The sequence below is a fragment of the Bradysia coprophila genome (genome assembly GCF_014529535.1).
Source record: "Bradysia coprophila strain Holo2 chromosome X unlocalized genomic scaffold, BU_Bcop_v1 contig_26, whole genome shotgun sequence".
NCBI classification, from domain to species: Eukaryota; Metazoa; Arthropoda; class Insecta; order Diptera; family Sciaridae; genus Bradysia; species Bradysia coprophila.
This window is the reverse complement of record NW_023503313.1, coordinates 3,423,684-3,444,511: the sequence shown is the minus strand read 5'-3', so window position 1 is coordinate 3,444,511 and position 20,828 is coordinate 3,423,684. Positions and strand designations below refer to the sequence as shown.

Here is a 20,828-nt window from a genome sequence, read left to right as displayed (position 1 = left end):
CCGGAAATAATACTGACGCTTCGCGTTTATTAATACATTTCAAAAAAAATCATGAAATTCGGTAAAAATTTACTCGAGATATTGACAAAATACTCCACGTTCACTGTACGGCCGAGTAGCCGGATAAGAGCTCACTCCGAGAGACCTTGTGTTGGCAGAGGTTGATAATGGTCAGATATCATTAGATATCTGGACTCCCAATGAAACACAACTTTGCACTTCCAGTGTTTATTGAGAAGTGATTTAAAGCAATTTTCTTCTTAACTAGGGCTACTTGATCGTCTAATTCATTTCGACTACTAGACCTATGTTATTATCAAGTGATACCTCCAACACTCCCACTCAATTGATAAGAACATAGTCAAAAGTTTCAATCTCTTATTTTCAATTTGAATACTCTCACCGAAACAGTATTGAAACGATCCACATTCATTGACCCCGATCGTTTTCAATCTCCAGCTCGAACACTTCCATGCCAATCGACCATCTTAAATTGCAATCTGATATTCTCCCACTCAATTGAAATACCACTAGATTTTGTCAATTAGCCATTGCGGTTTCGCTAACGAATTGTATTTGATAGCGTATGATTTCACTATCGATCGATTATACCACGGACTTCATCGAACTGCAATGTACACGCCAAATTCTCCCATATAATGAAACTCTTGTGAACCCACGACCGCACTGTCGCTTAGCCTCACCGCCATGTTCACATCGATCATCTTCAATTGTAACACAATACTCTCCCACTCAATTGTAGATGATCACATTTGCCATCAATTTTTACCGTCGACAGTGTCTTATCACGAATGTCGCCATTGATTTCATCGATTGATTGTGTCACGAATTGTCACCATTGCGAACAATTAGCCTGAATTACCAACTGATTTTATTCCTGACTCGACATCATCGCCATGACTGCACCAAATTCTTTTCCGCAATTGAACCTTTGTAAACGAACGACAATTTTGTCACTTAGCCTGACCGCCATGTTCACATAAGATTCTTCTCCATAATAGGACTTGTCAGTGCTCAAATGTTTTGCCTCTGGCTTTTCTCTAGCCTCTCGCTCAATTCTTTTGCACCATTCCGCCGCTACCAGTCTGACTTCCTTTGATGTACACAATCTCGCCAGTGCTCAAATATTTTGCCTCTTTTGCTCAATTCTTTTGCACCATCAGGCTCAGGACAACAACTGGTCTCACACGCACCATTATCGATTATCGTTCAAACAGACCTCTAGCTGGGCCCATAACCTGTTGGCAGAGGTTGATAATGGTCAGATATCATTAGATATCTGGACTCCCAATGAAACACAACTTTGCACTTCCAGTGCTTACTGAGAAGTGACTTAAAGCAATTTTCTTCTTAACTAGGGTTACTTGATCGTCTAATTCATTTCGACTACTAGACCTATGTTATTATCAAGTGAAACCCCCAACAACTTGCTCACGCTCCGGTGAACCGAATTTCATAAACTTTTTTTTCCCTGATTGATACGGTCAATATCTATCTAGTAAAGCGAAAGTAGAAGAAATATGTTCAAATTTGGCCGCCCTACAAGCAGAAACTGCTTGGCGCCCTCCACCTGGTTTACTCCAAGGGGTCTAACTCACGAGTCGGTCATCCGATTTTTGTCGATCGGTATTGTAAATACCTTTTATTTGACGTATCACTGACCAGTGTAGTGTTTAAATGTCCGCAGATATATTCGAAAAACCCTAAATCACTTAATGGGCCCTAGCTCAGAAGGGGTCGACCCGAAATCGAACTTAGCCTTTCTTTTGACATTGCCAAACGGGAAAAAAAAGAATTTTAGAAATCAGTTGTGTTTTACTCAAGTTAAAGAACGGACAGACAGACAGGCATCACTTCACAACCACAATAGGTTTCCCCTTACTCAGGGAGTCCAATTCGACGTGTTACAAACGTATGCGTAAACCTATAATACCCCAGTACTTCGTACGGGTCTAAAAATGCCAATTTTACATGAACAATCGTCATACCATGTATAGTGCATCATTCTCAAGATCATCAAACTATAGAAAATGTTAACTCAAAATAGCTGGCTGTCACAATGATATAAATTAGCGTCATGTCTACATAATAGACGAATTAATGTACGAAAATGACTCATACAGCATGTATATAGATAGAGGAGGGGGGCTGTTCCCTAGCGATATATTACATTCGGGTGTCGATACATGTGTCAAACTAAACAATGGACATTAGTTTGACTCCCCATCGCATATATTGGTAAATATGATTCTTGAAGGGATACATTTTAACCGATTCAATGGAAAATCAAATTTATTGTGCCAGTTTAGTGGTGTGTGGAATAAAGTTAGTTACCGAGTTGTGGACGGAGTTTTAAGGATAATGTGAGGACGACATCGAGGTAATATGACACCGCGATTGGAAATTGAAGTATCGCTGAGAAGATGCAAAGAAGATGTAAACAAGAAATTAAAGACAAAAATTTTCATTGAATAGACTCTCATGTTTGGACTGAAGCAACTTGAAACCATTAATTACAAATTGAAGCTTACTTAACGTCAAACCGAAAAAATGCTTGTATAAAGAACCATATTACTCGTTCCGACTTTTCGTAAAATAAAAAAAAAAATGTTTCAAGGAAGGAAAGGCTCGTATATCATATCAATCTTTTCCAAAATATTTGGAAATTTAAAAAAATTTACAAAAAGAAAATCGACTCAATTTCATAATTAAATCACATCCATCTTTAACGTAATCTTGGTTTAAATTCGTCGTTAAAGATTAGTGTTGACACATTTTCAAATTTTCCGCACAAATATCATAATCGGGAAACACTTAATTAATTGACTGTGAACATCGATGACTTTTAAAACTCTAAAATATGTTCAGAACTAAAAGGAAACCTACTGTAGCTCACTCGTATTGATTTTGCAAGACTGGATGTGAACACAAAGAGGCAACCTTTTTTCGAAACGAGTCCAGCAAAATCTTAGGCATAATAGATCGCATACACACACACCGTGTACACGCGCTTACTCTAAATTACTAACCTAAAATATTAATAAAGTCTCAAATGTAACATTATACAGAATCGAAAGCCCAATGGCATTTCTTATTCAACGGTATTTTGCTACTAACATACCAGAAAGTGTTAAAAAGTGAAACATAAACGACTGTAAATCACACAGTAGATCTGATTTTTGACTCTCTTTTTTTGAGGAAGAATAGATGGAAAGAAAATTTTCTTCCCATACGAAAATGTTAAATTTCGCGCGTTGAGCATCGAGATAAATTTGACAAACAACTACACCCGAGGCAGAAATAAATTTATCTCTTTTTATCAATTTATATGGAGTGTGCATTGTGTGATATGCTGTGTGCATTTGGCAAATGTAGTTTCATTCGATGCATAAAGATATATCTAAGCAGATAACTTGTTACGGAGTTGTTGCATGGTTTAAATTTTATTTAATTGAATTTTAAACTGATTGAATCTCTGAGAAATTGTAAACATTTTTTCTTCTTCAATTTGTCAGTTTCGTATTCGAAATTGAAACCATTAAAGTGTCGTAAATGGTTTGCAGAAGCCTAGCCACAAAATAATAGGGGAAACGTGGTCAAGGAGTTATTGAAGAGAAACGGATGTGTGTGTGAGAACATATCAATAAATTCCAATCAAGAGGGTCGAGATCAGTTGCTGCAGTTATGGTGTAGCCAGTGGCGCTTCTTCATAGAGACCAATTGGACCATGGTCTAGGGCGCTGGTAAAATGGGGCGCTGGAATATTCGAACAAAAATTTCATAAAAAATTCATGGGATGTTGCCTCAAAGGAAAAAAAAAGTCCGCTGCGCGGCCTTCCTATCATAACACTGACATCTTTCGAATACAGTATGAGGAAATTACGCAGACCGCTCAAGTCTTTATCGTGTAGAAATTGATAGTTTACTTTATTGATTTAGATCATATCTCTAAACGAGGAATTGAAGGAAATACTAGAAGTTGAAAAGTTACAAGGAATTGACTGGAAATACGAGAAATTTGACGTAAATGAAAGGAAATACGGATAAGTATGACAAACGAAAGAACTAAGCGAATGAAAAAAAAACTTGATCTCCTCACTCGCTACAGGTTTCCGGTCCTAGCTATTCGGTTTGTAAAATACAGTTCACTCACTGATTGATCCTTTCATTTACTTTCAATTTCTCGTATTACCAGTCAATTCTTGTAACTCCTTCAATTTCTAGTATTTACTTCAATTCTTATTATTTACCGGATACTTCGGCAGCTACGACACTGCAGTAATTTCGACGGTTTTTGTTCGTTTTCTTTAAATTTGGAGGAAATCTTAGAAAATTATCGGAATAAAGAAAAGGAATTGTTTCTAAAAAGTAGACAATGAATTGGATAGTAACAGAAAATATCGTGGAATTCTTAGAAATTATTAGGAATTATAAGAAATAATAGGAATCAAAGTGCAAATCCGCCAAAACGGAATGTACTTTTCTCCTCGTCTCTGGTTCAATTTACAGTCGGAGAAACATAGATTTCGGGATTTTAAGAGGCATCATCGTTTTCATCGTTTTTCTGTATTCTCTCATTTCGCATGTAATTTCAAATGGCAATTGAGAGAATTACAGAAACGATGGTATCTCTAAAAATCCCGAAATCTATATTTCGACTGTAACGGTTTTTTTTTATTTTCGAGCTTAACCGCAGAATAATGTGAATGGATTAAGGGACTGGCAGTTTTTGAACCTTAATTGGAATCCTGCTTTTTTCATGTATCTCAAAAAAATGTCCTACATGTCCTGCTGCAGGACACGAAACATACATTTGGACACTGGATTTCCATTTACTTTTGATTGTACCTTTCCACCAGAATCCTTTTTCAAAAATGTAGACCAATGACGACCGCAATAACGACCACGAGTTTGTTAGCTTTCAACAGAGAATAGATTTGGCTGTAGCAGTTTGAACAGCTCTGAGGAAACTGAGCAGTTTATGGAAATTTCGTTAAATTTTTCTGCTCACTTTTCTTGGAGTTGGTCATTGACCAGTGGTTAAACGAATACAACGAAAACTAAGTTTTATTTAAAGCTTACACATTCGTAACACATATTGCGGTCGTACATTTTTTAAATCAGATTCTGATGAAAAGATATTAACAAAAATGAAGTACGTGACACACAAATGGCTGTAATTTTAGCTAAGCATTGATGCCTCCTAAAGAAAGAAAAATTTTCTCGGGGTATTTGTTCAATCCTGGAAGACTGAATCAGATATGATCAAGGGTAGTGTTTGGTAAAGGCTTGCTTGAAGTCGAAGACGCATGTTTCAATTTTTTTACTCTAATCTCACAAATAAATTTTGACCTATAAATATATTTACAAAATAAAAACAATCAAAAACGAGGCGCTAGATTGTAGTGGTCCAGGGCGCGCAGTATGCTAGAAGCGCCTCTGGGTGTAGCAATCGTTAGATCAAATAATTTTCTTCAACCGCTGGGGTTCACTTCAGCTGATCTTCATAGCATTGTTAGAAAACCAACGCAAAGAGCTGTTGGTATGACACACTTTCTTTTAAAACTATTTTCCCACAACAAATTCACAAGCTCCAAAAAAAGAGAATTTTACCTCCCTCCCTACATGCTGCGCCCTAGGCAAATTTCAGGACTGTCCGTGGCGGTACTGAGCATGGGGAAAGTGATACGGGAAATGAAAACAGGTGGAATGAAAATACCTATGACTGTACTTGCTTGCGACGTCTCCGCCGTAGATATTGCTAAAGATCAAAAAATAAAATTCCCGCGAATTACCAATATTGTACATTGCCTGAAACTTTCCAATTAAATTCAGAATGGCTGTACGTACTATCAACCCTGTGCATGACTGGTTGCATAATCTCTTATCGAAGAACTATCAGTCGTTATGAACAAAGCGATTACGAAAACTGCTGGGAATTGAGCAAATAAATTAATTGATCGTCCACTTCACATACCGTTAATAATGAACGCAATATAATATGAAAACACAAAGCGTTCCTTTGACTGGTGTCAATTTGTTGAATCTTCCCTTTGAACGAGCGACCATTTTTTTTATTTAAATTTCCAACTATGCCGAGTGATAATCGATAGGGTGTGACTGGTGCTATTGTCCTCAAAACAACTCATCGAATGTTTCGTGAATTATGCCGTTTATCAGTCCCTAATGAATTCTAAATAACGTCAGATACACGGATACTCATGTAGAGTGATGTTGGATTACTTTTGTGACAATACATTAGCGAACGACTATTAACTTTGTTCATTTTGATTTTGTTGAATGATATCCACATTATGTTCGATATTTATGACAACTTATAGCGATTACAGGAGCCGCTTCAATGTTGAAATATTAATGGATTAGAAGCAGAACAAATATGAAATTAGTGTCCCTCTCTATTCACTTATTCAAAATATACGTTTACAGTTTACTAAATGTGTTACAATTGCAGTAGCTAATGATTATACATTGAAATCTATTACGAGTCTGATGTCTTTTCAAACAGTCGAACCATACATTATCGAACGAAAATACAAAGTTCACTAACTAGCACAATTTCATATACTAATCAGCAAAAGTAATACAAACAGTTAGGTTAAATGGAAGGGTTGAGGTAACATTATGTAATTTAATATATTACAACAGAGTGATCACTATATAGTCGGGCTATACCAGTGGACATTAAGCATTCATATATCAATACCATAAGTGAAAGCAATTTAAGTGATTTTGTAAAAGTTTCAGAATCTGTAAAGAGGCTTCAGGCGTCGTTCATAAAGTGTGTCTCGATAAAGTCCACATTTTTCACGCTCTCTCCAATCCAGAGACCCAGAAACAGTAAAAACAATCTGTCTTGGCTAGACTAATTCTTTCTTTGGAGCGTGGCATAACTTTATCAGATCAATGCATGTTAAATTAACAGGCTACCTACACTTAATAGCATGAGAAACGGCAATATAGGTTTTGTTATCCTTTTTTTAATGTTGAACTTTGAATACCGAAAAAAAATGTTTGCTATTCTCGATGAAACACTGAAAACCAACAGAATGATCCCGAGAGAAAATATTGAAAAATAAATGAGAAGAAAAGTAAACGTAAACTGAAACACAGACAAAATTGCAATCGATAGACTTCAAGTGTTTGCTAACATATGGACAATTCTGTTCGGCTCGGTTTAGTATCCACCGTTAAAGCATACCTCCTCAGTGAATGTAAAAATAAACATAGGAGGACCGAACACATGCATTATTAAAGATTTAAGTAGATTTATTAAATAGGAAATTATAGACGACCCCTCCAAGTCTAGTCTGTATGGGGTATGAGTGGGTATGATTTTTATGCTTCCATAGGTGGTCAACGTCGATTATGTTGACATGGAATCTCAAAAAAAGTCATTGTACAATGTGGTACCGTTCATGCCGAGTTGGTAAAAATGCATAAATCAATGATGTCACAAAAATGCAGATCATGCCAAATATGTGAAATGCAGGTGTTGTTCACGAAATCGATATCGAGGTTGGACGGATGTGAAACGCGAATGCACTCACATCAAAAGTGGTGATCATGCGAAAGCGTAAAATGGCAATCGAACCGAACGGTCGATTAGAAAAATAGAGAAATTTAGAAGCATTTTGGCCACTGAACGGATAGGTTCTAATTCGGGAAAAGAATCGATCGAACATATAAATTCAGAATTACAAGAGAGAATCGGTTATAAATAGATGATTTCGGGGTGAAAGATATAGATCTTGATATATAAACAAACTGTTAACTGATTGTAATTGTATTTTCGTTTATTCAGTCAGTATTGGCGGTGAACTGAAGATTCATTCAAATCAATAAATTTGTGTAAACCGCAAACCATCGTATTTCATTATCATCGAAGAAGATACCACAAAAAAGTACTTTCTTGAAAGTAAATCTACAACTAAACGCGGGATGGTACACCTCTTCACATTCTCACAGAAGAATTTGTGAAAGGCCGGAAACTAAAATTTTTCTAACAAAAATGCAACAGCTTCATTGGGAATCCTCCGAAATCACCAAAGTTATTTGGGTTCGATTCCCATCTCATCGACAATTCTTCATGGAATTCTTCCAGCAACTAAAGTTCACTCTGGCTTCATAATATGGGTCTTTACAGTTTGTGTGGTGGCTGCAACGATATACACACTAAGCGACTCGTATGATATGACGTAACGAAAATACCATCCATATATCTAGCCTACATTAGGGCAAGAAAAATTAAGCAACTAACTTTTATCGTTTTTGCATACTTCGCGTGGTTCCAGGAGTAGTGTTAAACCGGTGGTCCAGCCTGAAATTTTTATTTGTCGTAGAAGTGTTTTAGGTGTTAAGAAATGTTGACTCTATTAGCAAAATTCGACTTATTTCGCTAAGATGAGCCATATGGCTTTATAAGGTCGGCGTTAAACGTTAAATACTGTATCAATAGAAGTTGTAAAATTTAGTCCCATCCATAAGGAAAGAACTACAATCCCACCAGTAAAATCAATGTAAAAATTACTGCAAATCTCATCAAGCAATGAATCAATCAATGCAAATTCGTGGGCCCTAAAAACAACTAACACCCTCTCTAGCAACTAAAGTACATTGATAAAAGTGGTAAGAATGTAACGTAGCCTTTGTATTTTACATGTAATATTAGCATTTGGACAACAGAGTAAGATTCTACAAAAAAAGGAATAAGGTGGTATTTTGACAGCGTCAAAAGGAAGTTTGTTTGCTCGAGAAAGTATTGATTCAACCCATGAAAAACAGTCACAATTTTTGACAGGGCGCCGCAACGACGTTCCTGTTTACCAATCAGATTGGTGCCTTCTCTCGATAAAAGATTGAAGTAAAAACGATGAATTCGGATATCAAATGAAAAGAGAAGGGAGAAAGCCAAAACTGTTTCTGATCACGCTTTTTCTGCACCATTTAGACTTTCATTTTTAACTGGGGTTCCTCTCTGGATATGATGCATTCAATGTTTGTAGTACTTTTTTATCGTCATGATAGCTAAAATGTTAGCGGTTTTGTTGTTGAAAAAATTGTCGCAGTGAATTTCGAAATGACATTTTGCTATGTTGTTATGATCTATTGGAGTCGGTGTACTGTATGGACTGTAACAAAAATAATAGTTTGCCGCATCGATTCGAACCGTTTTAATAAAGCAATAACCGATTATTTTCATGACTCAACTTTGTTGAATTTTGATTTCATTTCGTGAAGTAAATTTGATGGAATGAAATCAAAATTCAACAATTTTGTGTCCATATCTCCGGTTAAATATGATGCACTAGTGTGTAACTAAAAAAGAACTGACTTTATAAGCAATATCAACAGTTAAATATTTTCTTCGGGTAAATAAAAAACGTATTTAACGATGAGATAAGTTCATTCAATTACTCACAGCAATGTAAGTTCATGCAATAACCTCGAACTCACCTCGTCAAATGATAGATTTAAAAAGGTAGAAAACGCAGGCTCGTTCACAATCCATTTCATACGTATTTACGTTTATTATATTCTATACGCGAGTCATTATAAAAAAAAAATTGATGTTCGGAGTTAAAATTCACTCTCCGTCTATGTTTCGTTTATAAAGTGAATTTGTTGGTTCGTTTTTTTTTCTGCTGCTGTATGGGATAGTTTTTATTATAGAAAAACTCGGATATATATATAGAGAGACAATACACATTGTGGGCTAATAAATTGAACGATCATTAAAGCTAAATGGTCGCATTATTTCAGTTATATACAAAAATGATTAATAAAAATTTTAATAAAAAAAAATTGTAAACATAGAATGTCATACAAAATGTGATGACTAGCAATCAAAAGAATTAAAAAACAAATTTTTAACTTACCCAAGCATTATTATGTGACGCAGTAGAGCGATAGTATGAGTTTTGAATTATTGTGAGACTTGTTTAAAGTTTTAATGTATAAAAAATAGAATTATTCGTTAACACCTTACAATTTGCACAGAACCACACATATGTAAATATATAAATATAATATACAATTTAAGCCGTGTACAGTTTTATTATGATATGTCCACTTGGTGATGATTACTCAAATTCATTGATTTGAAAACCAAAACAAACAAACCCGACAAAAAACAGCCAAAACAAAAACTATCAATTTCAATACACTTTAAATGATGATGATGGAAAATACACGGAAAACCGATTCTTTTCGCTTGTTGCTCTCCTATGTTCAGCACAAAACAACAAGTGGCCAACAACAATATGGAGGATCAAAATTAAATACAAAAAACGGTGAACAATTGCGCTGATACAACATTTATCACTCGTCACTGGGAAAATTTGGAATAACACCGTAAATGCTGGTCTAAACTATTACTTTTTAGTGATTTTGGACTAATTTTTAACTAATAAAAATAGTGAATTTAGCACAAATCGACTTTTCCACGGTGTCAATCTTATTCTGACAGAAGTTAGTTGATGCGCAATCGCCGGTATTATAACCAATACCAAGACCATCTGCATGGTATTGTGAATCGACCCTCATCATGATGTAAGTTACATATACCTTTTTTCAATGGGATAATGCAAGTGTGTGTGTGTGTAAGTTACAACTGGGTGCTTATGTGAGTGTGTGTATTTTATGAATCCGAACAAAGTCACTAAGTACGCAAGTACCATACTCTAAGAATATTATACAGTCTGTATGATATATCCAAATAAAAATATCCACGCAACAGTACCTACTATACCTCTTCCATACCTTATAATTCAGAGCCACCTGTTATCATGCACACAGAAATATTCGATGTTTCTGTTCAACGTCTTTTAATTGAAATGGTTTGTAAGGAAAATAAGCTGGATATAATAATTGGAGAACAGATTAACTCTCTGGAAACCATTGTGATAAATATCAGTGTTAGTATTCGCTTTATACGATACAGCTAGGATATTCAGATCAATATTACGTTTTGATGTTTAAGTTGAACGAAAAGCAAAAGTACATTCTTTCCGATTTGTTCTATGGTCAGGTCACTGACATGAAGGCTTAAGATTGTTCTCAAGTGTAACGTTTCTTCTGATTTTTGTTTCTATGACCATCAATGAATATAGAATCAAAATTAACTGAAAAGAAACGTAGGCAGTAGATCAGATTTAGTGTGATTGGCTGCACCGTCCTAGCATTCGTTGCACATATCTGTGTTACAGCGGTGCACGTATTAAATCGTTTATTCTTCGAAGAGTTATCAGAAGTTGATCTGTTTAAAGAATTAATTCGGTCTCTTAACCGCGATTGAGTTTATTTTGCATTACCGAGACTGACCTCTTGTAGAATTGTAGCGAATATTTGTTAATGTCAGCGATGGAATTTCCCAATATTCGGTTCTTACCTCAGATGAACCTATTAAAGCGTCGTAATACAATGGCACAACACGTTGAAACAGCGCGGAACATAGTTTTCAGCCGCTGTTCATCATATCAGTTTGTTGCATCAGAGATTCATTTGCTGCAAATTGAAAGTTTGCAGCAAGACTACGCTGGTACGATTGGCGAACCATACTCATCGCAAGCTCGATGATCATCTGAACTAAACAAAAATGGATCCTACTTACGTAACCAACAAAATTTATTTATTTAATGCAAATTGATGTTCCCGGTAACGGCGAATTTTTGAACAATTTCCCGGACGAACTTAATTATTTCCAAGCTTATTGACGACGAAAACAGGCATAAGAGCACTCAAACACAAAATAATGCTGGGTGTACTGACGCTTGAACGACTCGGAGCTATGGTAGTTTCCGGGGCTGTGGTGGATGGTGGTTTAGTCGGAGCAGCACCTGCATCACCTGTTTCTGGCTCAGTCACTTCTTCATCATCGTCCATCATGAATAATTGGCGATTGGTAGATTTTGGTACAGGCGATTCATGCGCAAGTCTGCAATTTGAATTATAAAAATCAATTTAAATGACAAGGAAATCCTCACGGTCAACAAGTTCTAAAGAACAATCATTTTTGATATCGAATAATTGATCCATCCACACGTAGGTATTTTGTATAATTTTTATAATCTTACCCGGTTGGGGGAACTACTGGATTGGCACGGACGCAGACTTCCGAAATTAACAACAATAAGCACAGTCTCATTGCAAAGCCCATTCTGTCCTCGTAGTTTGGTAAATTTTCTTCTCTTTATTGATGAGTAAAATCGCAGGTGAAATTGAGTTTTCTTTCTTACGAACTTCTACACCGTTCAACAGACTTTTACAAAGTGATAAAGATTTTGGATGCGTTTTTCAAAGGCAACTACACTTAGATTAAATCAATTCAGATAACTCAAAGGCAACTAATGTTAAAATCAAAAATACAATTAGAAAATGGAAACAAAAAGCGATTTACAGAAATCAAGTTTCTCAAGTTAATTAAATTCTTTGTATTTTTAAGGATTTACAGGGTTTCGGGAGACAACTTTAATGCAATGAATTCCAGAAAATTCACTGAATTTTTTTGCAAAATCCTGTAAATATCTGTCAGAATTTACATAATTTTCGAGTCATAATCTTTATACACACGACAATCACTCTGTAATCTGTTACTTCTTATGTTTAAGTTAACGCCTAGTTGAAATAACGGCCTTGTGGCAATAATACATTACGTGCCCTCGTTATTGAAATGTGTCCGTTGAAGTGTTTTTTTTTGCTGTTAACTTGGCAAGCATACACAGCGTAATACGTTGATGTCCGGCAATTTGTTGTCTGATGATACATTCCTTGGATATAAACTTCCCACTGAATTGTTACTGTATTCTCGCATTATCGTTTTGTATTCGACCAACTAGACTAGTCGTCTTTGGAACCAAAATACATGAATTTGTATGCTTCTTTCAGCATTTCTTAGTATTATCACAATTAGTTAAACAGTATAGATTTGTCTATAGTCATAAAATTCTATTCGCACGCGCAGGCGAATAGTCCATAATACGCTAATCGCGCCATGGCTGTACACTTGGGGAAAGTCACGCAAATCGCCATTTTATTAGACATGCTGGAACACACTACTTCTGATGATTTTACATAACAAAAAATTCTCCACTTTGTCACGAGAATCATCACACGAGATAAATTTTGTATCCACCATTTTATGGAAACTGTGGTTTTTAAACCGAGTGTCTGTATCTGCGTGACTTCTTCGGACTATTCGGATGCACCGGCGTCACTTCGAATTCGAAAACGTAAAAGATGCAACGGAAAATATCATATTAAAATATGGACAGACTAGGTACAAAATCGTTGGGAGTGGTATCGCCCATTAAATGATGAGGGCAGGGCAGGGCCTATTTTAAGGGAATGAAATTCCTTTATCTGTCTAGAACGATAATCTCGAGCTTATTACTCTAGGGAGTTTTTGTTGCCTTCGGCTAGGACAATAATGTCCTACACGTCAAAATACCAATTTTGGCAACAGGTGCCTAATATATATTAAATTCCCGAAAATTTCTATATTTTATTTGATCATAAGCTCCAAGAAATGTAATCCAAAATGAATTGGCTAAAGTACTGGACGTTTACTGACGCAGTGCACGTGTACTAAACGTTCCCGAAGTACGATCCGAAATAGCTGTCTCCCAGCCAATTTACACGTCCACTACGTACAGTACACGTCCAGCGCGTTAACTTTTCTATCAGTGTATGTAAGGCAGAAAACAACTGAAAATCAACACGCCTTTCAATATGTAGCCGTAGAAGTGAATAATTCGAAAAACAGTTTAAAACATAGCTAACGCCGACCCGTACGAAACACCTATTCGTATCAAAAGCCTTTAATGTGAAACTTTCTCTTACTTCATTTTCTTCTCTGCTGAAAAACTATTCTCCCTTTAAAATCACTTACATTATCCACTCTTTGCCTTGTTATCATATACAACTAAATTGCCGGAGGCAATATAGACAGCCCCGTACGAAGACAAATTTCATAAATTCCTATTTAAACAGCTATATACCGCTATATTTAACTATATTTCACTATAAATAAACATTTCACAGATAAATATATGCTATTATATAGCTCTATATGCCTGTATATAGCTCAATATAGCTGTATATAGGTATATATAGATGTCCGTATATGGAATCCCTGAAACCCCACACACATAACAAATTATTTCCATGTTAACAGAAACTCTCTAAGTATCATTTTTCCCAAGATATTTCTATTTTACTAAAATCCAATATGGCCGCCGGCAGCCATTTTGTTAGGAGACCGGAAATAGTACCGACGCTTTACATTCGTTAATACCTTTCAAACAAAAAAAAATTCATGAAGTTCGGTCAAAATTTACTCGAGATATTGTCAAAATACACCACGTTCACTGTACTTCCGAGTAGCCAGATAAGAGCTCACTCCAAGAGACCTAGCTCACGCTCCGGAGAACATAATTTCCCTGATTGGTACGGTCAATACCTATCTAATAAAGCTAAAACAGACGAAATATGTTCAAATGTGGCCGACCTAAAAGCAAAAACTGCTTGCCGCCCTGTGCCTGTTCCACACCAAGGGGTCTAACTCACGAGTCGGTCATCCGATTTCCATAAACTTTTTTTTTGTCGATCGGTATTGTAAATACCTTTTATTTGACGTATCACTTACAAGTTTAACGTTTAGATGTCCGGAGATATCTTCGAAAAACCGTAAAGCACTTATTGGGCCACAGCTCGGGAGGGGTCGATCCAAAATCACTCATCTTCGAACTTAGCCTGTCTTTTGACATTACCAAACGGGAAAAAAAAGAATTTTCAAAATCGGATGCGTTTTACTCAAGTTATCGTGCAGACAGACAGACGGACAGACGGACAGACGGACATTTTTTTTCGCGGATTTGGCATCTCTAGACAACCACAATAGGTTTCCCCTTACTCAGGGAGTCCAATTCGACGTGTTACAAACGTATGCGTAAACCTATAAGACCCCAGTACTTCGTACGGGTCTAAAAATGAAGGAATATTCTTTTAAAATAAGCCCTGGTCTGGAGTACAAACAATATGTAGAATATATAATTAAAAAAATATATGACTCACTTCGTTCTTGAGGCATGGACGTTCAAAATTATCGATATTATTTATCGAAAGGAATTATCGATAAATCGATTAATCATATCATTATCAATTATTTGATAATTATCGATAATGATCAAAATATCGAAATTTGAAATTGATATTTTGATACTACTAGACGAAAATGACAACCTTGCGCCCTGTTGCGTACTATTAAATATTTAACTATAATTCCTGCATTTATAAGGTTTTTTTTATTGATTTATCGAAATATCGATATTAATTACTAGGCCCCACCTCTTGGGTGGGTCAGGTCCCTTGACTGGCTATTTTTTTCTATAATTCCAGCCTTAGTTTTCTAACCATTTTTAAATGAGGTGGTGTTTTTGAGATCACAAAATTAAAGTCACATGAAACGGTGATGTCTCTTTTATTCAGAAAACAGCAGTCATCACATGCTTCATTTTACTCATATTTATTTAATTTCCTGAAGAAACAAAAAGAGCTATGAGTTGAAGGTCCAGCGAGCGATGTCTTCCTCCTAAGTTGAGTCTCCTATATAGTCTACTAAAAGCGCTGAACAGGTGGCGTATTTCTTGCCTACCTCTTTAAAAAAAACTCATGTGAATTACGGCCCTCGCTTCGCTCTGGCAAAATTCACACTCGTGCAAACACTTTAGGAACGAAAAATTTCTTTTAAGAACGCGATTTCACGCAAAAATTGTCGTATATCGCAGATTACCAGTCCAATAAAGTCCAATGTTCGAATTTAACCACATGAATTACGATACTGGTCGAAAACACTTAATATTTTCAAATCTGCGATTTTCGAAGCCTCTGAGAATTACTCGAGTTATCGTGTTATCAAGCAAGCAAGATTGTTCTAGACTTCTAGATTGTTCGACCAGAAATCCAGATTCACTTACTCGTCGAATAATTTTTTTTTCTGGAAATCCGTTGCAAAAATGTCGCGGTAACAAGTTGTGTTTACAATTATACTCCAACCTCACTACTCCAATATTATCCATCTACGAACTTAAAATCGGGTAAAAATTACTTAAGTTATCACGATAACAAGGAAAAGCGTCTGAGTATAATTTGGCGTATTTCCTGCCTACCTCTTGAAAAAATATAACTCGTGTGAATTACGGCCCTCGCTTCGCTCTGGCCACAAAGTTCACACTCGTTCAAACATTTTAGGAACGAAAAAATTTCTTTTAAGAATACGGATTTCACGCAAAAATTGTCGTATATCCCAGATTACTAGTCCAATTAAATTCCAATGTTCGAGTTTAACCACATGAATTACGCTACTGGTCGAAATTGATTTTTGAAGCCTCTGAGAATTACTCGAGCTATCGGTTTCTCAAGCAAGCAAAAACTATTTTGGAAAGTACTTCTTAATTGTTAGACCAGAAATCCAGAATTTCACTACTCGTCAAATAAGAAATTTTTCTGGAAATCCGTTGCAAAAATGTCGTGGTAAACAAGTTATGTTTACAATTACTCCAAACTCACTACTCCAATATCATTCTCTGTCAATTAAAACAAAAAATTTGAAAATCGGGTAAAAATTACTCAAGTTATCGCGCGGTAACAAGAGGAAGCGTCTGTGTAGAATTTCTCCCATCTCGTTGTTCGAACATTATCCATCTGCAAACTCAGCCTCAAGATTTTCAATCTTCGTCGATTAAGACAAAATCTTTGAAAATCGGATAAGAATTAGGGAAGTTATCGCGGTAACAAGGAATAAAATTTTCTTGAGAATTACTCCCATCTCATTATCCCAATATTGCCCATCTACGAACTTAACCTCATGATTTTCATTCTCCGTCGATTAAAACCAAAATTTTGCAAATCTGATAAGAATTAGGGAAGTTATCGCGGTAACAAGGAATAAAATTTTCTTGAGAATTACTCCCATCTCATTACTCCAATATTGCCCATCTACGACTCATGATTTTCATTCTCCGTCGATTAAAACCAAAATTTTGCAAATCGGTAAAGAATTACTCGAGCTATCGAGTCCACAAGGAAAAGCGTCTGTGTAGAATTTCTCCCATCTTGTTGTTCGAACATTATCCATCTCCTAACTCAGCCTCAAGATTTTCAATCTTCGTCGATTAAGACAAAATCTTTGAAAATCGGATAAGAATTAGGGAAGTTTTCGCGGTAACAAGTAAAAAAATCTCTTGAGAATTACTCCCATCTCATTATCCCAATATTGCCCATCTACGAACTTAACCTCATGATTTTCATTCTCCGTCGATTAAAACCAAAATTTTGCAAATCGGTAAAGAATTACTCGAGTTATCGAGTCCACAAGTGTACGGACGTTTTCTGTATTTAACGTTTTTTGCCAACGTAGAACATTTTCAAAATATCAAAGTGAACTTAGCGTTACGGACATTTAAGGGTATTTTCTTTCATAAGACCCTGACTTTCAGTCAAGAAAATAATTAGAATTGTAAACCATATAAGGTAGGGTTACCATTTTTGAATTTTGAAAAAGAGGACATTTTGGCGTCCAAAAAGAGGACACTAACATTCAAAAAAGAGGACAAAAAGAGGACACTTTCACATTCAAAAAAGAGGACGAAAAGTGAATTTATGACGCGGAATTACAACAACTGCACATGCACTTTGTGCAACTATTGCGTAACTTACACCACAGTTCCTGCTGAAAACAAAAATATTCAAAAATGCTCTGTTCAATATACACTGAAGTCGTCCTGATATTCTTTTGGATTCCTTCTCAGTGATAACATCCACTTCATATTACCTGAATACAGACTTCGTTTGACCTTATTCTTGGGTGATCTTTGGTATCTTACACAACGCTACACTATTTTATTTCTTGTAATGCGAGCGGAGCGAAATTTTTTTTGAGATTAAGATTTATTTGTATTACTTTTCAGAGATTCTCTGACAGAGAAGATTATTAGTTAATGCGGCGCTGCAAAAATTTTTCGTTCTTTAGGTATGAGCTGCATCAAATTTACTTAAAAAAGAAGAAGACCTGAAAAAAAGAGGACGTTTTCATCAAAAAAGTGATGTTCTTAGAATTTTTGTAAAAAAAGATGAACGAGACAAAAAAAGAGGACATGTCCTCTAAAAAAAGGACGAATGGGAACCCTAATATAAGGCAGGTAACTAATGGAGAATTGACTTAAATTGGCAAATCCCAAATCCTTTGAACTTAAATTTCTCAGCGATTTTGGAACTATGTTACATGAAATCACTTTTATTTTAAAGATTTATCTTTTGATTACTTAATTAAAATAAATTTTATTAATTATTTGCGATTTCGTCTAACAAAGTTAATAAATTAATAAAAATGCAGAGTTAACCTACGTGAACTGTGAGTTGTCCGATTTCATATAAGTTCAATGAATGGTCCCAACAAATGTCATAGGACAACTCGCGGTTCATTGGATGGTTGGACCGATCATTTTTTCATCATACAAATTGACACGGACAACGTAAGATCACTTTTCAACTAGGTCAACTCTTCATTATTTACCTTAGTAATGAAATTAAATCTGAAACGCAAAAAATCAAAATTTCAATAATTTTCGATTATCGATATTTTTTGATTGATTATCGATAAAAAAAAGATTATCGCCCATCCCTACTCTTGAGCTTCTATACTTTCTCCTTCCTTCACAAAAACTTGCAAAATCTATGTAAAATAGTGACGTCGTTCAACTTTGTTCATTTATTATTATTTTATTTCTGAATGTCTTTTTCATTATCATTTTCTCGAAACAGGAACTGCCAACGAGAATGCTTAATCGTAATTTTTTAGACTGAAGTTTTTCGTTGACGGAGGTTTTGTAACCTGAAATTGACTTTTCACCTGCTCTTTGTTGCCCAATATGTAGAATCCATTATTTTAACAATCTCTCATTATCCTTGCACTATTGTTTTCTTCTGGCTTTTTTCTTTAAAACAAGCCATTTCTGGTTAAAGATTTATTTTTACTTTTATTAATTCGAGGGTTAAACGAATGAAACCGTTACAGCACTTTACCTTAATCCATGCAATACCATAAAGACAGTTGTACCAGAAAGGTTTCTTAATTGCTTCTATGTACTCTTGATAATGTTCTTTACGAAGTTGTGTATAATGTAACAATGAGCATCGAGGAGCCATTCCACAATAATATACACCAAACCACCTCCCACTGAACTTATCCATATTGCAGGCAAATAACATATGTTAGAACTCTTTCATGCTGGTACGTATCATGTAATTTTAATGTAATTCTGTTTTACTGAGAAAATGTATGTGGAAAATGTGAATTTATATACATCTGTATGGTGTGTGTGTGTACCTGTGCAACTTTTAGCTTCGGTTCGGTAAAAGAATCAACTTAATTCTTCTAAATCTAAAGTTGTATGTAGCTCATTAATGCGAAGCTTTAATGTATTTTAGCATTTACTTAGTAATAAAACTTCAAAGTCAAATGGCATAATGATATTTTGAATTTTTGTCCATTAAAAAGGACACGAAAAAGGGAGATTTTTCATGATGTTTAACACGGATATAAATTGAGATAATTGAAAGGATTATTTGCATATATAAAATTCAAAAAAGAATAATTACACAACGTGGATTAGCGTGGAAACGAATATCACCCATGTCGACACTACACAGACTGTGGATTCTGAAATGTGTGTCTCCACTTTAAAACATTCTGCACAGTTGAAAAGTTTTGTTGCACAAATAACATTGAATTTGCATTTGCAACTATGAACTCCGCCAAATAACTCTTAGCGTTGGTGTGTTGCGAATTCAGTGAAATACTTCGTACAGAGGCTGGAAAATGGTAGTACTAGTTTCGTTGTATTGCTTTGTTGGACCGTGCTCAACCATTGGAAATGTGCACAATTTGTTAATGTAGTCATTCCATTCGTGCTAATAAATGAACCACTGATCATACTACGTGTGGTAGAAGTAGGTTAAAGCAGTTCTGACAATGTTATAACCAAGGGGAGAAACTCAATCACTCGAGGTGGAATTAGCTTTTTTCCCGAGGTCAGCACAACGTTTTTCGTGCTATCGATTCAGGACATCAGTGTAGGAATGGCATCTATTTTTTTGTCAGCAAATTTATTCTTTTTTTCTGCAAATTTATTTTTTTTATCAGCAAATTTAGTGTTTTGTATCAGCAAAATTAGTCTTATTTTCAGCAAACTTATTAGTACTCGAACAGCATATTTATTGCTTTCTGAGCAGCAATATTACTGACTTTAAGCAGCAAAAATAATTCTTTTGCAGCAAATCCCTGGCAGCAAATTTATTACTTTGTAGTCAGCAAATTTATTGTTTTGTAATATGCCTTCGAACAGCAAAATTAATACCTCGAAGTTATTGCTTTTTGTCAGCAAATTTATTAGTGTTTCAATTGCAAATTTATTTTTTTATAAGTAGGAAAATTACTATCTTCAATCAGCATATGTCCCGCAGTAGGACATATAAAATTATATCACTAACACCACTAACACGAAAACGTCAACTCAACAAGCGACGAAAAGTAGAAATTTCCGTTGTACACAACACGGTGATAGATCTTTTAGGCACACGATGTGTATTGTCACGCTCGACCTGCGGTATCGAGTGACAATCTACACACCTAGTGCCTAAAAAAGCATTTATCCCTCGATTTGAATGGGGCTTCGTAATTTCGCTATGCGTAATTTCTAGGATGCACACCTTTCATAATAATTTCACTTTAA

The 20,828-nt window shown here is 35.5% G+C and overlaps 2 protein-coding genes and 1 long non-coding RNA gene across 5 annotated transcripts in view; 1 reads left to right on the top strand and 2 right to left on the bottom strand.

Annotated features, from left to right (window-relative positions):
• The window catches only part of LOC119069202 (polypyrimidine tract-binding protein 1), a 231,769-nt gene extending 221,231 nt beyond the window's left edge, over window positions 1–10,538 (bottom strand). For 2 of the 3 annotated variants that reach the window (XM_037173168.1, XM_037173171.1), the window contains exon 1: window positions 9,918–10,538. In XM_037173168.1, the coding sequence (XP_037029063.1) occupies window positions 9,918–9,925 (8 nt within the window). In that variant the 5' untranslated portion in view covers window positions 9,926–10,538. The remainder of the gene's footprint in view (window positions 1–9,917) is intronic. The other variant, XM_037173173.1, reaches the window with a different exon arrangement.
• LOC119069304 lies at window positions 1,450–14,785 on the top strand. Its single transcript, XR_005086303.1, has 3 exons — window positions 1,450–1,692; window positions 5,421–5,426; window positions 14,699–14,785. It is a non-coding gene; the product is annotated as an uncharacterized LOC119069304 (long non-coding RNA).
• Window positions 11,641–12,342, bottom strand: LOC119069287. The gene is made up of 2 exons (XM_037173355.1): window positions 12,114–12,342; window positions 11,641–11,974 (listed from the first exon to the last, which is right to left on the bottom strand). The coding sequence occupies exons 1-2, from the start codon at window positions 12,194–12,196 to the stop codon at window positions 11,731–11,733; spliced, it is 327 nt and encodes a 108-aa protein (XP_037029250.1). The 5' UTR covers window positions 12,197–12,342; the 3' UTR covers window positions 11,641–11,730.
• Window positions 14,786–20,828: the final 6,043 nt, after the last annotated feature.